This window comes from Rhinolophus ferrumequinum, chromosome 3 (assembly GCF_004115265.2).
Source record: "Rhinolophus ferrumequinum isolate MPI-CBG mRhiFer1 chromosome 3, mRhiFer1_v1.p, whole genome shotgun sequence".
Lineage (NCBI taxonomy): Eukaryota > Metazoa > Chordata > Mammalia > Chiroptera > Rhinolophidae > Rhinolophus > Rhinolophus ferrumequinum.
Window position 1 is genome coordinate 41998914 of NC_046286.1, and position 27309 is coordinate 42026222.

General features: G+C 35.5%; 1 protein-coding gene and 1 pseudogene across 1 annotated transcript in view; both read right to left on the reverse strand.

The window, feature by feature from the left end:
- ME1 (malic enzyme 1) overlaps positions 1 to 6664 on the reverse strand; it is a 174270-nt gene extending 167606 nt beyond the window's left edge. Inside the window, exon 1 of the mRNA XM_033103410.1 lies at positions 6348 to 6664. Within this exon, the coding sequence (XP_032959301.1) occupies positions 6348 to 6425 (78 nt within the window). The 5' untranslated portion in view covers positions 6426 to 6664. The remainder of the gene's footprint in view (positions 1 to 6347) is intronic.
- Positions 6665 to 10339: 3675 nt separating this feature from the next.
- Positions 10340 to 11129, reverse strand: LOC117020662 (acyl-protein thioesterase 1-like; annotated as a pseudogene).
- Between the last annotated feature and the right edge of the window lie 16180 nt (positions 11130 to 27309).

Consider the following 27309-nt stretch of genomic DNA (forward strand, 5'->3'; position numbering starts at 1 on the left):
ACGTTTGCTGATGTTCTTACTCAACCATTACCTGATTATAAAAAAAATCCTAGTGTTTTAGGTCTAGGGTTTGTTTATGAGTATAGAAACTCTAATTAATAGTTATAATCCCATCTTTTTAGAGAACATTATTCATTATTATAATGACTTTCCAAACTACCAGATTAAAATATAGTAACTTAAAGGTATAGTGTCTCTTCCCTCTCTTTAAACTCAAAGACCTCAAGTATCTGAAAACAGTTTAGTCAAGGCTAAGATACATCTTCAGGCCTGAGGGAAAATATTGATGGAATAAACCCTATAAATTAACTTAAGGCAATAATCCTTTGTTTAAAATATACAGACATACCTACTGCAGGTTTGGTTCCAGACCACCACAATAAAGCGAATCTCCTAATAGAGCCAGATGTGATCTTTTTGCTGATGGAGGAGCCCTGCCTTCAATTTGCAAAACATACAACTGTGGAACACAATAAAGCGAAGCACAGTGATATGCAATAAAAAAAGGTATGCCTGTACTATGTTATATACCTTAAGCTAAAAACAGGTAAAAATTAACATATAAGCCATAAAATATTTTAAATATCACTGTAAGAATACAAACAACCACACTCTACATTTAGGCCCCATGTCTTAAGAAAATGTCTTAATCATTTAATTTAGAACCATTCACAAATTAGTTCTACTGAATTGTAACATATCTGATGATCAATTCTGGATCCATATACTGTCAGCGAAGTTTGCCGAGTTGGCTCGATAACAAAAGAAATAATGAAGTAATGAATAGTCCAAATCAGGCAATCCTGAGTCTACAGATGTCTCCCCCCTTATCCACGGTTTTGCTTTCTGTGGTTTGAGTTACCTAGAATCAACAGTGGTCTGAAAATATTACATAGAACATTCCAGAAATAAACGATTCATAAATTTTAAATTGTGCGTCATTCTAAGTAGTGTGACAAAATCTCAAGAGGCCACTCTGCTCCACCCAGGACGTGCACCATCCCTTTGTGCTCCCCGCCCCTAAGTCACTCAGCGCCATCTCAGTTATAAGTTCAAATAAACCTTATTTTACTAAATAACAGCCCCAAAGTGCAACAGTAGCAATGCTGGCATTTGGATATGCCAGAGAAAAGCTATAAAGTGCTTCTTTTAAGTACAAAAGTAGGTATGCATAGGGAAAAACAGTATAAATAAATGGGGTTCAGTGCTATCCAAGCTTTCAGGCATTCACTGGGGGTCTTGGAACATATCCCCTGTGGATAAGAACGAACCACATAACAGTATTTTGTCACGCTGGGTTTGAAAAACATTGGAAAATAGTCCAAATATTTATTTTGTCAGAGTAACTGATTATTTCCAAAATCAAACTCAATAAAATAAAGGCTGGTCTCACACCACTGGAACTTTAAATTTCATGTCTTTACAATTCACTCTCTCATCCCAGTAATCCTAACCACCAAAGGCATACCTCTACCTTCCTCTAACAAGCCGCGTTCTTTCATGCTTCCAAGCCTTTACACACATTGAACAGAGTACTGAGAAACAAAAAGCTTTCTTTTTATTTTTTTTTTCACAAAGACATTCTTTAACCCATACCTGGCATTCTGTGAAAATGTATGAAAGATTGCAAAGGTCACGTGGTTATCAGTCAAGCTCACTTACATGAATCTGAGAGTAAAATGTAAATCTGTCTCTCTCAAAGATATGTATACATTTTTTAACTATAAAATTTATAAATTAAATGTTACACAATCCTGTCATCAAAAATTCAAGAAAGGAGGTAAGTACACTAAGAAAGTACTTTATAATTGTTCCAGCTATGAGCTCAGACTCTATATGTAAAAGTGCTATCATATTAATAATTAGTTGTAGTAATAAACACCATTTTATAAAATATAATTTAAAAAAAATTAATATGACCCATCTCAATTAATCTTATAAATATCTGAATGAAGACGCAAGATAGAAATCATATTATAAAGAAAATGTAAGTACACTCACAGCAAGGAATCTTATTCATTGCTATATCCGCTGCACCCAGAATATTACCTAGCATATATTGGGTTCTGAATAAATATTTATTAAATTAAAAAAGGTAAATCAATGAAATTTTCACTCTATTTTACAAGGACAATAACTGAAGCTAGTTAAGAAAATCTCACATCTGCTAATTGGAAGAATTGGGACTTGGACTTATTTCTTCTAGACACAAAGGCTTAGAATACTCATTCCATTACATCACATTTCCCATACTTGCCCAAAGTTAGAAGGAAATCAGAACACAAAAATGAAAAATCTCAAACTTATTCCTCTCTTCAATATTTTCTGTACTCCGTATTACCAGTCTTAACAGTTCTCAAACCAAACTCATCGTTGTCCTCATCAGAGCACATTATTTTGTTTTGTACCATCCTATACTACTACTACGATTGTTTTAACTGCAGCAAAGTAATAGACAGGAATGGAGGCATATGGCTGTACACCTTCATGACAATGACCTTCACATCAGTGGGATTCTAAGTTAAATAACGTATCAAGTTTCTCAGATTGCTCAGGCAACGCCAGAGAACTGTGGTAGGTGACAATTTCTGAATGCTTCATTCTGGTATAGTTTACACTGAAGAAAAAGAAGAGGTTTAAAGTACCTTTCCTTCATAGTCATGAGACTTCTTTCTCTCTTTTCCCTACAACACATCCAACTAGGTCTTGACATGCCAGGACACACCTACCAGAGCACTTGCCCAGAAGCTAATTTTTTAGATTTAACAGTTAATGATGCTGACCAAACTGACTTTAATAAAACACTATCACTAACTTAAACTGGATCAAACTGCCTAAAATATTGAAGTAATATTTTCTGGAGATTTATTTGTAGGTCATGTTCTCAATGTTAAAGATATGGAAACCATGTAAGCAAAAGTTAATTATGATAGAACCATCAACTAGTGTTCTGTATGACTGCATGGAGAAATAAAGCAAACTAATAAACTGAGAAATAAAAAAATAGATGTGATTATTTTTGTGTATAATTTTAAAGAGTGATTTATGAAGCATTACTAGTAGTCACATGAAAATTTCTGAGAAAAAATTTCCAACACAACTTACCTAAATCAGAAGGTATCCTTGAAAAAATCATAAACATTACATATTAAATTAGAAAAGCACATATAATACAAATCACTCAAAAGACAAGTACCTCAAAACAGTTTGGGCTATATAGAGAAAGACTAAATCTCATAAGTGTGACGTAGAAGTACTTCCCCAAATGCTATGATGAACTCCCACCTGGAATGATGTATATTTGAGTATAAGCAAATAGTAAAAATCATTATTACCAAAAGAAATTATTACCAAAAGGAATTATTACCAAAAAGAAAGATCCTATTTCTCTTAGTTTTTTTTTCAATTTTTCATTTTTTAATTCAGATCACATCGACTGTTAACCTTGATTTTTACCAAGACCAAGTATCTCTCAAAGGTCATTGGCAAAGCACTTAAAATTTCATGGTATCGTCAGGTTTAAACCAAATTCCAACTCTTCTGACTATATTCCATTACACAATATCAATGGTATAGGGAGTCAACTGAGCTTTAGACATCAATTTCTTCAATTTACTTTTAAGAAATTACATTAAAGAGGATAAATGTCTTAGGATAATACGCCAACTAACACTTTAAGAGCAACCTGCTTGACAAGCTATTTGGAAGACAAACAGAAATAAAAACATGGCTCATTCATTCATTAAGTAAACATTTATTTAATGTTCACTGAGCAAAATTCTGTACTATAATGACTCCTGCCCTATGACAATCAAAATAAGAAAAAATACAATGCAGTAAATACAAAATGTAAAATACACAGTAAAACCACATACATAAAAAACAGAGGTGTTAAGTCATGATAATAGGACAAAAATAATTAGGAAGGTCTTCCCTAGAGCAACCATGATTAAATCAACTAATGACATTTTAATTGTAGGAATTACACAAAGTATTAAGTAAGAAATTCAGTGAATATATTTTAAGTGGAAGGCTAAGTTGGGGAACTAATGAGATAAATTTGGAAAAGACAGTAAACCTAATTGACAAATTGATATTACATTCAACAAAATAGGAAATAACATATTATACATACTTGGATAACAGAAGAGTAACATAAAGAAAATGCTAATTGGTTAAGATATTTCTTTCATAGCTAGATGTAGGACAGACTATAATACTGAAAATAAAACCAGTGAAACTACTGCAGTTACCCAAAAGTAAGATGATAAAGGTCTGTGTGAGTATGGCTGAAGAAGTCTTTGTGCAGCCAGGTGACAGGATGGGGTGTTATAGGAGGATAAGAAATACTAGTGTTTCTTTGGAGCCAAAATTATCACAAAAATCAATAAAAATTCCTGGGCTACTAGAAAACTTAAAAGCCCAGAAGTCTTCAGTGCAGAACAGATCAAGAATGTCCCACAGCTATGGTTTCAATAGTACATATGAAGATATCGCTACTTCCATGAGGTATCACACAACTGTCTTAGAACTGAATAAAAAGAGTAAAGTTTATTCCATTAATCACCCCGAAAATGGTGAACTAGATTTCAAATCCAATTTGATACTCTGCAAACAATAAAGTTCAATGACAAATTGAAAAACATGTTCTTAACATATTAATGCTACATCTTGCTTCCTTTGGTGGAGGATCTGTGTGATACTATTATTTTTAAGCAGAAATTAATCCTTATTGGTGAACAGGAATCAAAAGTGTTTTAATATCATAAATTCTTGATCATAAATTCTTTACTGTTTAGTAACGGCGTAATTACTCTTGCTCAGGGATTGCATTTTCCATCCGCCCATTCGAAACAGACACTCTTGTCCCTGACTTGAGGAAGCTCAAACAGGTTATATACCACTCATATGGTCCTTAAATGGTGACCTATTATTTGATCATAAACAGAAGGCAGCTTCACATGAAAGTCACAAATTGTTTTGTCACCTCACATTTTACCTTTGTTCTACTGAAAATAGGCCCCATCCTGCAGAATAATAAAAAGGAAGAAAAAAAAAAATCAAACTAGCAATTAAATTCATTCTGAAGAAAAAAATAAGTATTTAAAATTTCATAATGTTTTACAGACACAAATACTAATCATAAATTTGTAAAAGTTGCCTGTCACCACAAAAATGAAAGAGAACTCACAATAACTATAATTTAATAAATAAAAGCCATCACAAGTCTTCAAGCCATTAATGATCACCAGTCACAGTGACTGGGGAAAAAGCTGAGATTCAGTTCTTAATAAAAAAGTGTGTCTATTAAAGAGACAACCAAAATGACTAAACAGATCTCTGTGCTGACTGATACATTTTCCACGTACTAAATAAAAAGGAAATGTCAAAAGCACATACATACACAAAAGTAACAATGGAGAGACAAACTCAGCTATAAAATAAGTGTGACTGCTTAGTATCCAGATAAGAAAATTATAAATTCTAAAGTGTTTTTCATTTGAGAGAAATCTTAGGTGTTTATACTACCTTACCAGTGAAGCAAAATGAAATGTTACCAGGACCTGAAAAAGGGACTCTGAACAGAGTGTACACTGAATTCCCCTTTTAATAAAAAGAGATCCAAAAAAAATTATAAATTTCCAGAAGGCCAGATTCAAAAAATAGAAATGGCGTTACCCACAGTCCCATGTCTAGAACAGGGCTTTTGTACCAGGCCATGCAAAGTGTCCAAGGCAGAAGCCACCCACCACGCATTCCCAGACTCTTAACCGTGTCACTCCAGAAACCAAGAGGCCTTGACTTCCAGGTTGTTAATGTGATCCAAGGCTCTCAGAACACATTTCTGGCCAGGTTGGACCAGTAGGGCCACTTCTCTCCAAACAGCCTCCAAGAATTGCCACACCGAGAACCAGTTATTGGAGGGTGGCATAACAAGGCTGACTTGTCGGCTTACCTGCTACCTTCACAAAACACTAGATGCACACACTTTGTCTGATACTACTTTTTTTAGCTTGGCTCTCTTGCTTTGGCGAGGAGACGCCAAAAAGTACTGTAAACAAGTTACATCTTCTCTTGTCCCAAACAGGATGCCGAGGTGCGGAGGTACCAACCAGCACCACCCTCCCATCACACTCCTGGGCACATGCTGGAACGGGCGGCCCCCTCCAGGCCACCAGCGCCGAGGCACGGAGGGCGCCCTGCAGGCCCCGGGCCCGCACATCGGCGGGCACCGTCGCAGGGAGCGGGTGGAGGGGCGACTCCCTGTTGAAGGGGACACGCGGGAGGGACGTGACCCCGACCGAGAGAGGCCGCGGGGCTGCCAGGCTGGCCTGCGTGCGGTTTACCTTGTTGAGGCTGGGGTTCCGCATCACCGCGTAGCCGCGCTGGTGGGTGTGGCGGCGGCGGGGGGCTTCCGGCTCCATGGCGGGTGCTCGGTGGGGTGGCGGGGTCCGGAGGGAGTGTGGGACACACGCGGTACAGGCGGCAGATGCTTCTGGGGCGTCCGATCTGACTGCGGCGGCGGCTGCGGCTGCGGCCACCCAGGGGAAGGGCCCCGGGCCGGGGGCGGGCGTGAGTGGCGAGAGGGGGTGGACGCGGCGGGAGGAGCCGGCAAGAAGTCGGTGTCTCCTGCAGGACAGCCTGTGAGAAACGCTGAGTCATGTCAGGAGATCAGCCGAGCTGGCTAGTGAGGAAGAGCGAGGCCCTAAAGGCGCTGCGCGCGCGTTCCTGAGGGAAGGCGGCCGCGGGAGTCGCCCCCCGCCACTTGCAGGCTCCCCCATCTAACCACCACGCTTCTAATCACAACTGGACTAGCCCATCCCTAGGTGGGACACGTCTCAGTGTTGTGCACTGAGTGCTCTCCTTAACCCAGAGACCCACGTGAGGAGTAAGGCCAGGTTCCCCCTCCTAGCCCCGGCTCGTGGGAGCCTCCCCCCTGGTAAAGGTGGACCCTCAGCCAGAGAGCGCGGCAGGGATGTGGGACCACAGGGGACGCAAGGGTTGTTTGCATAAAACCACCCCTGACTGATGGGAATCAGACTTAATCTCTCCCTTCCAGTTAGGCGAATTTCAAAGCACTCTATCCGCACAGTCCTGGGTGCCAGCCTTGCCTGGGAGCAGGAGGCAGGGGGAAATCAACCTTGACCCACAAAGCCAAGGCCCAAATAGAACTGGGAGAAAGGCAAGAGAAGAGAGAGCAGGCCGCGACATCGCATGAGTCCCTGTAAATTAAACATGGGAATTTTATTTTAATGCCAGGCAAGGTGTGTTAGAATGCAAATGTGTTAGGCCCAATAAACAGTCACATATATCTTGTATATAATTTTCATTAAGTCCTAGAACCCAAGATGTTTAAGAACCTGTCTCTGAATAATGAGTAACTCAATCTTTAAGGGCTTCAGTTCCTTCTTTGGTAAAATGACAGGGTCAGAATTAATGTTACAGCGCTAAAATTCTGTTTTGATATTTATACTTGAAGTTTCAAGGAATGCAGGAACAGTTAGATCAAACCCAAAAGGAGTGCCTGACACAACAACAAATACTAAAGATTTCTATGCCTCGATTTCCTTTTCAGTTAAATAAGAATCCTAGTTTTTGCCCTATTCATCTCTACCTAATAATATTATGAAAGATAGTATTTGCGATTAATTATTTGTTGGTTTTATATATCCACAAACTAGACACATATCTAATCAATGTCTTTATTTGTAATTATGTTATTTTTCTTATCAGAAAGATTTGTTACAGTAATTGTTTTTTGACCATACTTATATCCAGAATCTTCTTCAGCCGATCCACAATCAGTTGTTTTATTTAGAAAACATTTTATTGGTATCACAGAGTTTTTAAAAACATCCCTTGCATTTAAATAACGTTTTTCACTGTGAATTCTATAATCCATAAATAATTAACCCTACAACATGTGAGAAGAAAGTATACGTTACAAAAGTCACTCTCTTAAATTAACTGAGGCACATTACAATTAGAGTGCTTCATCTGAGACAAAAAGTTTTAACAGGCCTGGGAAGCAAACAAAAGACAGTGAAGATGAAACAAAAAATGTTAGTACAACAGAACCTTATTATAATGCAGCTCTTATTACATAAATTAGATATATTACCTGTCTATTCCTGCTTCTGTGATACAATATCTACATACAGAAAAGTGGATATAAATATAGGGAGCAGCCCAAGAAGAGTGTGTGGGCTCTTCCTCCAAGGCATCATTACAAAAGGATTACAAAATCCTGCCAGTGTAGGTAAGGTTCACATCTCTCTTTCATGTTTATTTCTCTTATGAAAAGAGTTCCAATCATTTTGAATAACAGTATAAGGCCTAGCTAGGGAGCCATCTTGTATATTCAGGTGCAATTTCAAGAATACTGAGAAGAACTTATTTTTCCACATAAATGTTAGCCAGAACACTAAAATTTTCAGTCCTTTTAAATCATTTATAAGGTTAGGTTTTATTGCAAAAAAAATTAATAAACAAACAACATGGAGGAAACAAACACATAGAAACATTCTTGCTTTAATTTTCCTTGGAAGTGCAGTTGTGCAGTCACTCAGCACACAACTGATTTAATGTTAAGAATGGGTATTATTCACAAACTAAGAAAACTGTAGGTTTCTGTTAACACAGGTGAGAACAGTAAACCTACAGTCAAAATCAAATTTTTCTTGCCCAAGTCAGTTTAGTGCACAATGAGCTCTAATTATCTTAAAATATGATTATAGTACTCTGATCTAATGTCACTGAGATTTCAAGTACAGGCATACAACTCATATTGCGGGTTCAGTTCCAGATCACTGGAGTAAAGCGAGTGTCGCAATAAAGCAAGCCGTCATCTTTGTGCTGGTGGAGAGTCCTATCTTCAATTTGTAAAGAAAAAAAAAAAGCAACATCTGTGAGGTGCAATAATGCTAAATGCAATAAAACGTGGTATGGTTATACAGAAAATTCAAGAAACACCTAATAGCACATACAACATTTCAAATGTCTTACTTTCTTGAGAAAAAGGATAATCTAATAGAAAAAAAGTAGCTAAATGGTGGTTTGTGATATTTAGTAAATGATCCTGTATTTCTCCACACAAAAAGCACATTATGTAAAATAACTTCTAATTTTTTTTTTAGTTGAAAAGCTGAATATACCTGGTTTTTGGTATGTTTCCTTTGAAGGAAAGACTTTGACCTTTTGGGATTCTAATTTGAGAATTCCAGAGTTCAGTATTTTAAAGAGAAGAAAATCTACCTGGGTTTCCCACCCTCAAAGTTCAGAGTCAAATGTAGGTGACTGAATGCCTGGGATGGCCAGCCGCAGGGTAATTGCCAACCAAGGAAAGAGTTGACTTTTTGCCTACATACTGAAATAAGGATACAAATTGAATGAGTGCTAATATAGGGGAAGCAAAACTTTATCTCTACCCATTTTAGGTTTTCAGCTGGGTCTCTTTTAACAAGAACACATGAACAAAAGAATGAGTTTATTAACACATGCAATGTACATCACACAGGAGAAACCTTAAAAAAAAGTTATTCAAAACAGCAGCTTACAACTGCAATCTATAGAGCATCTTTCACAAAGAACAATAAACTTATAGAGAAATTAGAGGAAAAAGAAAAGCAGTTTTAAGCTTCCAAAGGTGGCAAACTGTAGGAAGATAAATATGTGGGAAGAAACTAATGGAGTAAGGTTTGTTTGCAGATTCCTCTGGTCCTCAAAGATACATACATTGGAGTTACGTATCCTTTCAGTAGAATCTATACCTTACTCTAAGCAATTCCTGATGAATCAAGCTATAAGTTATTGGTATTTGAATATACAGTACATGAGTCATTTCATCAGAATACTTTAAAGAGATGTACCTTTGTCTTACTCTAGTCTTTAAGCAAAAGTTCATGCAAAACCTCCATCCTCTTAAGGGACTCTAGAGCTCTATAGAGCACAATTTTTAAGTAAGCTATATAATTCAATATTATTAACACTTAAAAGCATTACCTCTATTATTAGGAATAATGTAATACCACCTCATTCTTATGTATTAGAACCATTTTATATATATATATATATATATATATATATATATATACACACACATATATATGTGTGTGTGTGTGAATATATATATATAGTAAATTCTGGATCCTATTATACAGTACATGTATAGAAACTTAAAAAAATCATAAATTTCCCACAAGGAAACATTTAGTCTGTGTCATTAATGTGTATTTGTGAAACAGTTGAACACTGAAAACGTTACAATTTTCAAGATAGGGCACCAGAAAAGGTTTATACTCTACTCCAATGATGCTAGTGTACTTCTACCTGAGTTCTCTTAGTGATGTCCATCAACTAGAGTTAGGAGTTTATCAATGAATTGCTTGATAGCATTTTCCTGGTGACATGAATATGCATCAGACCTTCATAGATTTTCAAGGTTATATTGGCTGGATTTGCCAATGTTTTTAGCTTTTCAACAGCAAGAGAACCAACCATTACCCTGTTTCCCCGAAAATAAGACCTAGCCGGACAATTAGCTCTAATGCATCTTTTGGAGCAAAAATTAATGTAAGACCCAGTCTTATATTATATTGCATTATATAAGACCCAGTCTTATATTACAGTAAAATAAGAACGGGTCTTATATTAATTTTTGCTCCAAAAGACACATTAGAGCTGATTGTCCAGCTAGGTCTTATTTTCGGGGAAACACGGTAGGTGTACTAAAGTGTCACAATCTCCATGGCACTGGAGAACAGAAATATTTCTATTAGCGCCACTGATGACCCTGTGGAATTAAAGCCACCAGTGAACTCCAGCAACTAAGTGCAATAAAGCGTGGTAGCTTCTGCTGTGTGGTAAGAACAGTGTATAAAGATAAAACTCCTGAGAAAATCCTCCCAAAATAATTTTAGTCAAAGAAACATCATTTGTCACCTTTGTTGTTTGAAAGCTTTTACATTTTCTTCTGCCTGCTTAATTCCAAGTTCATCCTTCTGTGTATCTGGTGAAAGCCTAATACATAATATCAAACCAAGAAAGCACAGCCATGTTCACATGTAATGTAACAAGCATAATTAGTACATTTAGATATATTTGATATATAAACTTCTGATACATGCAAAGGCTTCTGTGTCTCCCCAACCAAGAAGGAAAATCACCATGGCAGGAAGCAGGGCAGCCATCTATTGCCCTGTCGGAAGCGGAAAGCGGAGCAGAAGTTGGCCTCAGCCCCTCTAGAGAGCAAAATTTAAAGATCAAGGATCTGGACCAGTAGTTTTCAATCTTTATTCCATTAATAGAATCACCTGGAGAACTTTAAAAAACACTCTTGACTTGGTCTAGGTTGTAGCTTTAGCACCAGGATTTTTTGCCCCAAAGTCCCCAGATGATTCTAATTTTCAGCCAAGGGTGAAAACCACTGGTTTAGAATAATGGTTCTCAAACTTTTGTGTGCATCAGAATGAGTTGAAGGGCTTTTTTAAAGCAGGGCCCCACCCCCAGAGTCTCGGATTCAGTAAGTCTGGGTAAAGGTCCATAATCTGCATTTCTAGCAAGTTCCCAGGTGATGCTTCTTATGATGGTCAAGTGACCACATTTTGAGAACAACTGGTTTAGAGCAATGCCATCTAACAGAAATATAACGTGAATCACATATATAATTTAGATTTTCCCAGGTAGATACAGCTTTTAAAAGTAAAAATAAACAGGTGAAATTTACTTTAATAATATATTTTAACCAAATATATCTAAAATATTATGTCAATATATTATCAATATAAATATCATTAATGTTTTACTTTCTTTTTATCAAACCGTGTCTTTGAAATCTAATGTGTATTTTATACTTATAGCACATCTCAATTTAGACACCAAATTTTTATCAAAAATACTTGTTCTGTACTTATATTTTATAAAACTTACAGTTAACATAGTACCCAATTAGGTACAATTGGGACTCATATACCCAAGTTGTTGCAAGCATACTTAAAAGTGTTCCAATAACTAAATCGAATATGTTTTATATTTAATTAAAATCAAATAAAATTTAAAATTGAGTATTGCAATTCTGCTGGCCACATTTCAAGTACTTAATAGCTGCATGTGGCTATGGGCTATTGAATTATAGAGCATAAATCTAACCCAATGCACCAGGTCCTTAATGAAATGTTTTAAATGCCTGAAGGTCAAATATACATACCTATATTTTTGTGATATTCACATAGGAGTTGTTATATTACTTTCAGAGTATTCAAGTTATACTACCTTATTAGTCTTTCACTTATGTAGCTATTTTTAACTATAAATTCTATGCAGTATATTGATTTCCTTTACAATGCACTAACTCTTTTCCTTCTCAGTCAACCTAGTTGTTTCATTGCTCAATCTATTTTATTATAAAGCTACAAGTGTAAGTTCACAAAGTCCCAATTAATAACATGGCATATAGAATAAAACTCTAAAATAGTAAGACTGAATTTAAAACAAATCTCTGGAATTCAGATTCCAGACATTTACCAAATAAGTATTGCTCTTCAAAAGAGTCATACGGCTTGAGAAATTTTGCACATACTTTCAACATTGCTGCCATTATTTGATATGTTTTTTCAATTCTTTTGGAATTATTTATTATATTTCTATAGCACCATTGTTTAAGAATATTATATTAGTTTCACATCCACAGGTACCAGGGATTAGGACTTCAGCATGTATATCTATTGGGGAGGCACAATTCGATACAACTATGAAGTGTGGAATCTGACTGTTTGAATCTTGTGCTACCACATTCTAGCTCTGTGGCTTGGGAAAACTTAATCTCTCTGGGCCTCAGTTTCTCCACCTGAAAAATGGGGATAATTATAGTACCTGCCTTATAGAATAGTCATGAGGATTAAACAAGATGATATGTATGTATTTATTCAATAAAAATTTATTTATCACCTACTACAGCCCAGGCCCCTATCTAGGTGCTAGAAGAACAGTAGTGAAAAATAGTCTTTGGCCTCTGGAAATTACATTCCACTAAGATAGTGAACAAGCTGTACTATATCATATCACAGCATATATCATACTGTACAATTGAGCATGAGCAGAGTTTACCACCCTAAAATATACTTCTTTAGGATATTATTTTAAGCTGGTTATTTTTTAAAAAATGAAAGATTGAGGAAAAACCTTTGAACTTCCCCCTAACTGCCTAAAAGTAATTTAGCTAGAAGACCTGCTCCAGGAAGGGAGATACCTTAGATAACTATAATTTAATGTGAACTAGTATGATAGGCAAGGAGGAACCTAGTGAGGTGCATTTGATCAAAGTGCTCTAGGTGTCCCATTGTTAAAGAAGGCCAGCAAACCCTTATTTACCAAACATTTGCTTTTCATCTCCATGTGAATTGTCTTCCTGCCCTTTCAAAACCCAAACTACAACCACTGCTTTTCCTTAGCTCAAGATGGCATAGTATAAGCCTATACTGCCCAATGCATCCAAGGGCCCCGGATTCTTAAGGAACCCTCACATACACATCTGTAATAAATTTGGTAGTTTTCTCCTATTAATCTGACTCATGTTAATTTGAATATTGGTTTAGTCAGAAGAACTTAGAAAGGTGAGAGGAAAATAACTTTTTCTCAATAAAGGTAAAGTACTTAGAACAGTGCCTGTCACATAGTAAGCACTCAACAAATGTTACCCTTTTCCTTCAAGTTCACTGTCATTCTATAAAGCCATCTACATTCGCTCACATAGCTATTTATCCCTTAATTTATTCAAAATGTTTATTGAACATTTACCATATATTAAGCCTCAGGGTAGGCACTAATATACCAACATAGGCTTATGAGAAGAAACAGCCAACACACAAGTAAAGAAGTTGGCAATTATAAAATCTGAAGTGTGAGAGAAATTAGTGTGCATTCAATCAGTAAAATGAAGACTGTTTTAAAATATTTGTAATGTTTTTCATTCTATTTTTTCATAGTACTCGGGATGCTTTATATTTAAATATTTGAAAATATCTCTGAATGATAGAAGTATTTTTTTCAGGTGTAACTACAGATTGCTTCAATAAGGCTTCACTTACATGTTTATAGCAGATTTATCCACACTGGGGATGTTCCCAGAAACTCCATCAACTTTGAAGGGGAAAGCACTCATTTAGACAAGTAATAGCTAAAGTACTTGTCAAAGAGGCATTCAAAGTGGTAGTTTAGAATATAGACTCTGGAACCAGATTTCCTGGGCTCCTGTTCCAGCTTTGCCACCTCCATCTTGTGTCAGGAGATTACTAAATTAGGCTAGTTTCATAGACTGTTAACAAGGAGCAGTGAAAAAATGATACATTGCCTAGCAAAAGCATTTGGGACTATTCGAACTATGTAGTGATTTAACTGTAGGTAGAATATAAAAAGTAATAGTGGGCACTGACTACTGAAAGGAGAGAGCATTTTTTTAATTTGAAAAAATATGCTCCAAAACTATTGATAGTTTGTTTCATTTGATAGTTCTGTAGTATTTGAAGTTTGTATGAAGAGTATATATTACTTTTATAGTCAGAAAAAAACTTAAAAATTTGGAATATACCTCGGAGGCTGTATAATTAACAGTAAAATTTTAGGAATCTCATTTTTCCCCCCTTTTGTTCCAAAGGTAATTTGAGATGACAATTTGGCATTATACCCCATTTCCTTCCTCAGTTTGGATACTTTAAGATCTCTGACTGCTTGCCAGTAGTCATTGAAGCCAACCACATAATGCAACACTGAGACAGGGAGGATAAGTTTCATAATACCTTAGTGTGCCAAACACCTGTGTGGATCCACCCTACTCTTCTTACTTTGAAAAAGCTGGACTAAAACCAAAACAACAACAACAACAACAACAACAAAACACTAAAGATAAAAATAAAGTTTAAAAACCTTGTAGAAATTAAACCTTTTTCATAACAATTTATATTGAATTTACCATTTAACCCTGACTCACCTAAAGAACCAATTTTCATATGATTTAGTTAATAATTGATATTCAAATATAACATGATGTTAATAGTAATTCTCTAAATGGTAATATTATGTGGCTTCTTATCTCTCATTCTTTGCTACATATTTTGAAAAAAAAATTGATGTCATAGTTAGAGAAAATATATATTAAATAAGATCTATTTTCAATCACAAAAAAATAATGGTTCAACAACTACTTAAATTTCTCCTTGAAATGGAAGGATAGCTAGTTATTTATTGCCTTACAATTGCCATTGGTTTCTGACACTATATTAAATCATTTGTCTTCGTACCTCAAACAGATATTATTTAAAAACTAGTGAATCAAAAATCACACATACACAAGAGTTAGCCTTATTAAGTAAGTTGCTTTATTTAATTTGAATTTTAAGAGACAGAATATTCTTTATTTTTGGAGATCAACTCAAAATACATCTACTTTGTTAACTTGGAGCCCAAGTTACATCTAGTGGTTAGCATCCAGTGACCTGCCAAAAATACAACTAAGCCAGCATTAAGCATTAATCTGTAATGTCACAGAAACTTGGCATTTCAAATCTAGTTCTAAGCTGAAGCTCCTAAAGTAGTGGCAGGACTCCAGACCCTCTAGTTTATGGGAGAGGAAGAATATGTGTATGAAAAGTTGTACTCAGGAGAGTTATACAAGAGATTCATTCATGACAAATGAAAAGACCTGACAGAAAGCACAAGGGCAGAGTGGAAAGTTGATGTTCTAAAATAAATTTTGCTATAATAGAAACAGCAGGACCAAACTGTTTTCTTGAAGACATTGTCCAATTTCTGAGAGTAAATTGAGGAACTTTTGGGCAGGAGAAAAAAACTATATAGATTTGGTGGGAAAGTTATTAAGTTACTTTGGGGGTTTGAAAAGAATCCGGCTTCGGGTACTTCTTTTCCACACAAATCCGTTCAACCATCCAAGGTTTCCAAATTAGAGTAGAATTTATATTGATATAGGTACCTTATATGTAATTATTTCCAGGCTGTTCCTATTCAGATTTGGAGATAGGTATTATTGCTGGAATCATAAGCAAAAAAAAAAAAAGCTGGAAGAAGTAGCCAAATTTGTCCTGTGCTTCTTCCACCCTCATCTCCCCACCTCTCTTTATCCCACACAGCCTCTTTATCATCTGTGGCTCACAGAGCTTAAAAGGTAGATTCTCAAAGCACATTCCTCTCCTTTCACTATGAAGCCTGCTGTGTTATGCTGTTAAATTGGACTGTAGAGAGACCTGAGGTTATTATGCCCCCACCATGGCTTCCATGTGGTGGAGAATAAGGGCAAGGCAGAAATTAAGTTTTATCAGGTGAGCCAGACTGCACAGAGACAATAATAATACTACACACTCTCTTTTCAATCCTTTCCTTTCTTCATACTTTACTAAGCCACTCCTTGAGGCAAGGCAAAAATAAAAATAAAAATAAACATGGAACAAGAAGCGAAAAGGCCATGCTAAGCAGAAAAAGGAAGAAACTTCCAGTACACATCAAAGTTAGAGCAAATCTATAAAAATCATTGTCAAAAAGAGTTACCAAAATGCCCTCAAGTTCTTAGAATTAAGTTCAGAAACGCTCTATCTAGGTTTTTCAGAGAATCAAAGCTTGATAGTTTTACAGGTTAAGTCCCAGAGAGTTTGAGCCATACTTTGACTTGGTTGCCCTATCTACAGGGAGATAGATACATAACTGTAGAAAATATTCTGCTTAATACAAATATGAAATCACCTGGACTTTGTTATATAATAGGTTCGTGTGCAATTCTCCTGATAGTATCTATTGGAAAGACACTAAAGCCTATCTCATCAGGATAAAATAGTTCTATTTTTAAAAATCATAGTATCTTCCTCTAATCTGTATATTTTCTTCATAAAATCTACATATAGAAAAAACAGAAGAGCATAAGAACAAAGTCATACAAATTTGAAGCCTTATTGTAGTTTCTGAACAATTAAAGAGCAGTAGAGAAAGAGAGAGAAATAGTATTTTAATTCTCTTGTACCTAAAGATGCCACTATTTCATACACCCTCCTCCCAGTCCCCATACATCAAGGAAGATAATGTATTATAATTTTTCCAGAATTAACCACTTTAAAACCTATATGAAACAGAGGAAAGAGATATGTCTTCCTTCAGTGATACAGTTTACTTTTCTCTAAATTCCTTTTCTTTCCCAGTTCTACTTATGACAATCTTTATAATCTATAACTTTCTCACAGGAGGAAGAGCATTTAATAAACCCTGCCTAAAATTGAAATCTCCCTAGAAAGATTCCTTTTAGAAATTTATATATAAATATTCTACCACATGGCAATTATTTTAGAACCATCAATAATTGCAACAGATATAAATGTAAATTTATTTTATAAACATAATAGGTTTTTCTTTTCAGATATCTCCTTATTTCTATACAGTCATTTAATGAAACTATCAAAGCGATCAGTTTTAATAGGACATTGATAATATTTGTCCCCATTTAACCTGTTGAAATGAAACAGAAGCAGAATGCTACAAAGAAAAACTTAGGAGGGGACAAGAAGGTGGTTGTCTTGAGAACTAAGAAATTCAATAGTTTTTTAAAAATGAGTCAATCGAAGTCTTAGTAAGGATAATTTTGCTGGAAATATGCTGCTCTTACTGTGAAATACTATTGTTTTACTGACATGTACCCTAAAGTCCACTTTAATAATATTTAAATTATCACATCAGAGTGTCCTGGATGTAGGTAAGGTAGTTCTTGATGTATTCGTCATCTACTAATATGTAAGAAATTACCACAAAACTTAGTGGCCTACAGTAATACTTATCTCACAGTTTTTGTGGGCCAGGAATCTGGAGGAGGCTTAGCTGGGTACCCTGGCTTAGGTGTCTGACAAGGCAGCAGTCAAGGTGATGGCCAGGGCCACTTGCATCTCAAGACTCAACCAGGGGAGAATCAGATTCCAAGCTCACTGACTGGATGTGGGCAGGATTCAGTTCCTGGTTGGGCTTGCTTCCTATGTGAGGCCCTCTATAGGGCAGAGCACCCATGACAACTTGCTTCATCACAACAAGCAAGCGAAACGAGCCAGAGAAAGAAAGTAGGAGTAAAATGGAAGTCTTTTATAACCTAGTTTCAACAGCGACAGTGATCACTTTAGCCATATTCTATTCTTGTGAAGCAAGTCACTAGGTTAAGTTTACAATCAAAGAAGGAGATTGCACAAAATATTAACACGAGGAGACAGGGATCTCTAGGAGCCATTTTAGATACTGCCTACCTCTCCTGACATGGGAAATTCTCTATAACTCGAGCTTAAAGAGGGTCAACTACAGGGTGACAAAAAGAGACAAGATTTTCAGTAAGGAACCACATGATAGAGTACACAGATGCCATATTATAAAGTTGTACACCTGAAATTTATATATAATGGTATTAACCGATATTACCAATTAAATACATTTAATAATAAAAAAGTTAGTGGGTTTTCTTTTAATAAAATGTGCTCTATTTTGTGCTCTGAAATTTAAGAAACAACCTGGGGAGAATAATTTCTTATATCTCATATATTTTAAAATAATTGCCTAGTTTTCACTTATTCATGATATATATGAATACAATATACCTAAAACACTTTTTTGGCTAAACAAAGTTAAGTGGATTCAGAAGGAGGACAAAGCAAATAAAAATATATTTTTTCAAAATATGCTTCAATATTGAGAAAGATAATATAATAGAATATAGCTTCTTTGACACAGCTATCATTTAATAGCTCCCATTTTGCAAATTAAGATAAAGGGCAGTTATGGATGGACATTAAAATTGTTTCCAAAAAACTTAAATCCACAAAAATGTCCTAGTCAATTCTTCAAAATTTTTTCCCTTCTCCAGTAGGTCAAGGGTCTCAACCAGATATTTTTGTATATTTATTGGTGTCAAAATTTGAGGTGCATTTTTCTATAGAGAGAGTTAATAGCTTACATCAGATTTTCAAAAGACCAAGAACCATTGCCCTAGGTAACAAGAATTTAGGCACTAAATTCTCATATAGAGTCTCATAAATTCGCTTCATATAGCCAAAAGAAAAGTAAAGCAAAATTCACTGAATTTTCTTTTAAACTGGCCCTTTCATCTGTGTAACTATTGTTGGACTCCATATTCATCCACCAAACATTTACTGAGTATCTACTAGATGCCACCCACAGTTATAGGCAATGGAAATACAAGTCCCATCTTCAAGGAGCTCGCATTCTTAGGGGTTACAGGGCGGCAGACAAATAAAGACAGTAATGTATACAAGTTTTGGTGTGATAAGTGTTGCGGAGAAAATAAGCAGGATATACTTGAATTCTTTGAAGCTTTAATACAAATATACAATGCACCTTAAATCGGCCCTCCTCATCTTGCATAAAAGTTTTTAAGGTCAACAAAGTCCACTCAGTTCAGTTCAGCAAATATTTATCAAGCACTTATTAGGCACTGTGCTAGGTGCTGGGGAGACAGAGATGAACATGCTGTTTTGAGAAGTTTGTTGTCTGGGCTTACAGGGTATTACTTCCTCTAGAAATCCTCTAGGCTGGGTAAGGGGGTTCCCCCTCTGTGATCGTACAATAACCTGGGCATACCTTTATTGTGTTTGTCACATCTGTGTGTATCTCTTTCTTACTTGTTTGCGAGCTCTTCGAGAGCAAGACCTCTACTTCATTAATCTTTGAATCCCTGGTGCTTGGGGCTTAGTAGAAGTTGCATAAATGTTTGTTAACCTGCACTTGAAGAGCTAGGCTAACTATGGAGGGATTGCACATGCCCAGGACTTTGCCAAACTTCCATCTTAAGCAATAGGATGCAGAATGACATCTTCCTCTGGTAGCTTTCAGTCAAAATCAATGACTATCATTTATGTGAGATCTGATACGATGTAATAAATGTCTCTATCAAGACTATATGTAATCTTTCCAAGGAAAACTGTAAGAAACACATCGCCATGTTTGATCAGCCAAAAATCACTCTTCATCTCAGGCCTCTCCCTCTTTCCTGACCTGAGTTTATGCAGCAACCCACCTATCATGTTCCACCTCAGCTCTCGCCCTAAGAGAAGCAAGTGACCTGGGAGACATGGAGAAAAGAGGGCCATGTTATTAAGGTGGTGATCTCTGCTTTTTCCTGCTTCACTGGCAAATTTTAGAAAAAAGACACAAATTAAGTTTTAAGCTAAAGTTGACCAAAAAAAGAAGAAAAATAAAATCTTTCAAAGGTCAGATCTCCTGAGAAATAAAAGGAGAGAGTAAAAACTCAAATTGAACTGAATTTCTCAAGGTCATTGTGTTCTGTGTGTATATTGTGTCAAAACAGTTATATCATGTAACTATTTCTCTCTGAATAAGGCCTAATTCTCAGACCAAACCCAGCAAAATGTTTTTTTTTATTCTAAATTTTTCTCAAAGGCAAATGCTTTCCCACACTCAGAAATGCATTCTTGGTCCTCTGAGTAGTCATTTTATGCCAAGTTTCAAAGTTTTAATTCTAAATTCTTTTGTTTAGATTTTTAGGCATACAGTATAGCAGAAAAGAACATTATTATTTTATGCTTGACTGACTCAAATAGTTAATCATTATTTCTATAAAGTCTTGAGAAAATTGTTTTTTAAAACTGAGAATTAGAAGGAGAAATGCCCGCAGACAATCCCATTTTTTGAGATTCTAACAAATATAAGAACATGGAATGAAAGGCCTGCATACTTCTGGATCATTACGTTGCTAACGATACTATATTGATATAACTATTAATATGTTACTATTGCCCATGAAGAGTTGGATTTAATTAACAACATTAATAATAAATGAACAACCTTATATTGGCCTGGAGGGAAATCTTTAATAGAATGATACAGGGCTTTATCATTGTCTTTACTCTTTAACACTTATCAACTTTTTAGATGGAAATGTAAAAGGCATATTATTTTGTAAAGCAATGTGATTTTTTTTAACTTTTTTCCCTAATTATAAAAATAGCTCACGTTTAATACAGATAATTTAGAAAACATAGGAGGGGGGCAGCTGGTTGGCTCAGTTTGTGAGAGCGCAGTGCTCATAACACCACAGTCGAACTTTGAAAACAATGACTTTTCTTGGAGATGATGGGTCCTGGAAAAACACATGATTCCTCAATATTCCCCAATTAAAAAAAAAAAAAAATTGGAAAAAAAAAGAAAAGAAAACATAGGAGGATACCGTCCATAGTAGTATGACTTTTCTTTCTCATGGGCAAATTGTATTTCTTAAATAATTTAGCATGGCTTTGAAATATTTGTGTATTTGTTGGATGCCTATTTTATAGACCTACCAACATATTAATTAAATTTATGAATGACATAGAGATTAAAGAATTGTTAACGTAGTAGAAGAAAGACTTAAAATTCAAAAACTCTCCACTGGCTGGAAGAATTCTGTTGAAACTAACAAGATAAATTGTAGCAAAACTATATGCAAAGCTCTGGTATAGAAAACAATTGTATGCATAGGAGGCAAATATGTCTCAAAAGTTCTAGGGAAAAGACCAGGCACTTCTAGTTGATGACAACTTAGTGCTGAGTTGCAGTCACTCCAAAAAAAGACAGTACCAGTTTATGCACCATTAGTGAAATAGAGAATCCAGATCAAGGCAAGAGATGTTCTTCTCTCTTTAATCCACATGGTTCGGGCTACATCTGGAATATTGTTTTCATCCTAAGGGCACATTTAAAGACAATGTTGATAAAACTGGAGTCTTCCCAGTTGAAATGTTGGATTGAAATCATGTTATATAATAGTTTAAGGGGCTGATGATATTTAGCTTAAGGAAGAAAAACCTAACGGAAGACATATTAGTTGCCTTCAACAATCTAAAAGGTTTTATTTTATTTTGTTTTGTTTTCTGGGCTGCTTCAGAGAGCATAACTAGAATCACAGAATAGAAATGTCATTTAAATTTCAGCTTAAGTGACATGTCCTCAGCATCTTGCCTGAAGTAGCCACCGGGGAGTGAATATATAACCCTATGTCTTCTTTATAAAAGTTATCATCTCGTCACTTAATTTTTTCCTGTAAATTTAATTCATTTACTTAGTGTTTGTTGGTCTTTTTCTTCTTCCTAGAATATAATTTCCCTGAGAATAAGGTCCCTTCTGCCTTGTTCAATGTTATATACAGTACCTTGAACATTGTTCTATAAATATTTATTGAATGAATTAATTCACAGAGAATTAGATTTGGGTTTAACAGAAGAAATAATTTTCTTTCTGTAGGGACAGGGAAGTTATCAATCATTGAGCATATTTTACATTAACTTGTTTTATCTTCATAGTTTGTCATTAGTTATCTTTTGGGCACTTATATGTAAAAAATAAGCCAGGAAGCCAAGACTCAGAGAAGACAAATAACTTTGCCCTATCTCATGTTGCTAGAACTGGAATTGTAATCCAGCCTCTCTCTTTCCAAAACCAGTGGGCTTTGCAGTATGCCATAAATGGAACAAGGTTTTCATGAATTTCCCATCACTGGTGGACTGAAGCCAAGGCTACATCCATTAGGGGTGCTAAATTATGCTAAATAACGTTATCTTGAATTGAGTGGGATGTTGGACGAGATCCAACTCTAAGATTCTATGATTCCATGATAGAAGCAGCCCATTCATGATAGGAACTAATTCTATAATAGGATTTCTTTATTTTGGAAATAGCAAAGAAGAAAGGGAACCTTTTCTGAAAGTGTTGCTTGGAACCCAAGAATGTGAACTTAACACAATTGTTGAGGCATTATCCTTTCATTCTAGCTAGATGGTGTGGAGGGTGGACACAGAAATACACTTGTGTTTCGAATGCAATAGCTCCTGTAGTCCACAAGTAAAAAGTAAAACCGACAACTTTGAAACTGCAAGATGGAAAGTCTTCAATAAAGTAAGCAAATTATACAGTGATCGAAATGATAATTGTTTGGGTGAATGTCTAAGCATAGCTTATGTGATAAACATGAAAAGGAGCCAAACAATAAGAAAAGAAACAGATATTGGCAATGTCCCAGGCGTCACACTTGGAAAGAATTAGTCTACCTATTATAGTATTAGCATTTATAGGATAAACTGATACAAATAACTTCAAAATTAAAATATGTTATGCTGAAGCTATTACCTTATACCTTGAATATATTCAGAATCGTGTGTGTGTGTGTATGTTTGTGTGTGTGTGTGTTTTAATCAAGCACTGAAGTTTTTTTAAAGAGCCAATGTAAACAATGAGCAATTCATTACCAGAAATGTTTACCTCACATTTTTAAAAGGAGTTACATTTGAATTTGTAGACAAAAAATATTATGCGAAGAGATTGTCTACGATAAGAGGTAAAACAATAAACCATGTCTTTTAAAAGATCATGAGAGATTTTTTTCTGAAATCTTAAGCACCTCCCAATTTCCTGATTTTTGGCTTAATTATTTTTGGCTTAGTTTTTTAACGCTTTTTTAACACTTATAAATAAGTATATTCCAATAAAATATACTTAAAATTCTATGCTGAGTTCAGCAGATATTCATGTGAAATTAATATGCATCTTAATTGATAAAAAATAATAATGAAAGCAAGTTATAATGTGTTTGTAGAATATAAAATATTAGAATGTTTAGTCAGTCGTCACAACATACACATGACTTGTATCCAAAGGAATCATGAAATGGTTGAAAGTGAAAAAGTCAAGTGAATTCAGGGCAAGGTAAATGGGAACTAAAAAATATATTGACTAAAGTACATTGACAAAACTGGATTAAGAGTCCTTTTCATATGTGCATCTGGCACATAGAATTTGTCTGGCATGTTACTTTCCTTCCTCACAGTTTATTATATGTTCAATTTCTGGAAAAGGAAACATATAATTGTGTCTTATATTACGTATACGTATGTCCCTTAAAAGTACAAATTGAAATTTTGTAAACTAAATATCTGAAATGGATTACTGGAATTTGTTTTAGTGGTATTTAGCAAATTTATAAACTTATCATTTCTACATTGTATAAATATGAATTGTTTTAAGTAAATTTTGCTTAAACAAATAAACCTTTTTAACTATTGAGTAATAGGTCACATCTGTTTGGCATAAAATTCCAAATAAAAAAAGCAGTATGTGATACCTTCCTATTCAGACCAATTATGAAATGAACCACTAAAATTCATTTATTCTGAAGTGTCAACCTGATGGTATCTGAAACCAGGTGTTCCATTATTCTGCTTTTGGTTGAATACAATACCCCAAACTCTTGAATCAGAAAGAGTAAGTGTAGTTCATTCAAAATAATTATTCTCTTAATATAAATACCCTGGTCAAGTTATAAAAATTTTACCACCTCTTGGTGCATCTTATCAATGTACAATTCCCACAAGAAAATTGAGATGGAACTACTGAAAACAAGTGAAAATGCAGGACATTGACCGACACTGGTGACAAAGGCAAGCCAGACATAGGAAAGAACACCGTATCTGGGAGAAAGCCACTATATGACCATAGCTTAATAACGTGAATTCCTCATGGCTGGGGCCACAGCTTCATTTCAGACTAAGGCTAATTGCAGTATGCCAAGATCCTCTCATGCTGCTGAAACACATTTGCCAAAATCATTCTCTTTCCCCCATGATAGATGTTATTTTTCCTTTTCTCCTCTGTGTAGCTCACATTTTTAAAGATGTAATTCACTGTCAGTAGAAGAGATAAGTTCCTTTAAAAACATATAATATACAAAATCATGTCTTTACATCAGAGAAATCTTCAGAGGATGGGTGTTCTGACTTAGTCTTTTCACAGCTTTTGTTTGTTTTAATTCTTCTGCGGAAAAGAGTATATCAACAATATCATGAAATAATAGATTTTTAATATAAAATGTCTTGAGAGTAATACAAATTTGGCATTTAAAAGTTTGGCATTTTATCTGAGTCAATATAAAGAAGATGATTGTTTCCAAGATGAAGATCTTGGAAGATCTACCTGTAGGTCACAAAACAGCAAAAGCATCTGTGCCTTGTAACATTAAGGAACATTAACACATCTGCTCCTATCACACTCATACAACCAAAGCCCTGTTATTTGTTATGTTCTAAATTGTGAAGACCCTGCCAAAATTCATTATGTGCCCCTTCAAGGAGACTGAAAAGGAAGGTAACATTGTTGGGTACCTATTTTGTAGTAGGCATTTTGCTAGGCACTTTCACCTATAATATCTTACTTAACTCTTACCACCATCCTGCAAAGTGAGTTTAAGAATCCCTAAACTCCACTGATAATTCCTACTTGAAGAATGACCCAGGTCATAGACACAACTTTTGGTAATAGCGATTGTTCTGCAGATTAAATGATGGTGAGATCGATTTGGAGGCTGCATTGTCCAATATGGCCGTCGCTAGCCACATTTATATAAGTTTAAATCAATTAAAATGAACAATTCAGTTCCACAGTCAGACGAGCCACATTTCAAGTGCTCAGTAGCCACATGTGGCTAGTGGCTACTGGATTGGACAGTGCAGAAAACAGAACATTTTTATCAATGCAGAATGTTCCATTGTGAATTAGACGTTTGCAACAATTAGAACAGATCGTATTTTTCATTGGAGAAAAGAAAAGTGGAGTTTGATATACCACTGAGTACTTCAACTGAGCAAAAGTTATTTCACTATTAAAGGATAATTTATCATGTGACCAGTGACTAAGGCGACTTTAACACTCCCATCAGCCTGACTAAACTTTAGACAGGCTTCTTCCTCACTCTCAGACCTCTGACCTCCCTTTTGTTCCATAATTTTCTTTAGAAAACTTGTAATTGTAAATTATTTCTCTGTTCCTTTGAACTGTACTTAAGTCTTTGAAAGCCTCTTGCCAGTTTTACAACCCAGGAATATCTTTCTCAATGATCTGGGAGCCACCTCTTTGAAATGTAATCATTATAGAAGAAAGCACCCTTATCGCCCAGGTCCTGTTGAGAGGGTAGGAGCCTAAACTTCAGTAGGCACCTTGCTCCAAGTTGCAAAAGTCCTGTAAAGACAGGAATTTATTTTTTCTCTAGATAAAGCCAATTATCAAGCACAGATGGCCTATGACTGACTTCCTTACCTTTCTAACGTGCTCTAGTACCTTTCCAATCACTTACTCCAACCCTTAAAAAACCTTACTCTCTCTGCCTCAGTGAAGTTGGGTTTGGAGTTAGTTCTGCCATCTTCCTCCCCTAATGTAATAATCTTCAATAAAGTTCTTCCTGCCAATTTAACTTTGGTGCAATTTTTGCTTTGTTTTTAGAAAATAAAAACAGTCATTTAAAATAGTGTGTTAGTTTATACTGAAAATAGTTTTGATGTTTTCTTAAGATAAACCACCTGTTGAATCAGCTAGTTATGTGGGCAAAGTGAAATGGTTTGTTTGTGAAAATAAATCCAATTCCAGGATTTATAGGGTACAGAATTGCAATTACATGTAGCTATGCCTGATACCACTTCAACGCTACACATATCTATAATTCAGTTTAACTGGCCTACCTTGGAAACATGATGGGAAAAGAAGCCAAGGTTTTGTTGTTGTTGTTTTTTAACTAGGAACACTTTCTTCTGGGGACAACCTCTTCCTCTAGCTGAACATCAAAGTTAACGCCATCTAGGCCTGGAATTGTGGACCTCGGTTCACGGTGGGTCCTTTCAGTGATCTATTTCCATTCGAAATTTCATGCTTAGCCAAGGCCACTTGCAGCCCAAATCTATGCTCCAGATCTTCCAAGAACTTACATTCTCTGCAAATTTCAGGGAATTAATCATCATATGTTTTGGCTTCTTCTCAGCATTTTGACAATGTCAAATCACTGTTAATAAAAAATACTTTCTTCTCAGAGAGTAAATCCGATAGTTTGTAGAAAGACAACTCTTTGGGGTGGTTTTCTTTTAGTGGCATCACAGGGCATTTGCTTCTTTTACCACCTGAGCACCAAAGAGGGTCAAGAAATGTTGGTTCCATCCAGCCCTTGTTCCTGGCTCACTACTTTTTTTTAAACCAGATGTAAAAATAGATGGCTCTTGGGGTGTGGGTGGGAGCACCATGGGAAGAATCACAGACTTTCCTCAGAACTAAAAATACCAAGTAATGCATAGAAATATTTATAAATTTATGGTGCTTCATAATTTTCAGAAAAAAACTTCATGTTACTACTTTTAATCCTCCCCAAAATCTTATGGGGTAGGTTTTAATAGTTGTCCCTGTAAACACATACACACACACACACACACACACACAGAGCAAAACAAAAAAGCCAGGAAA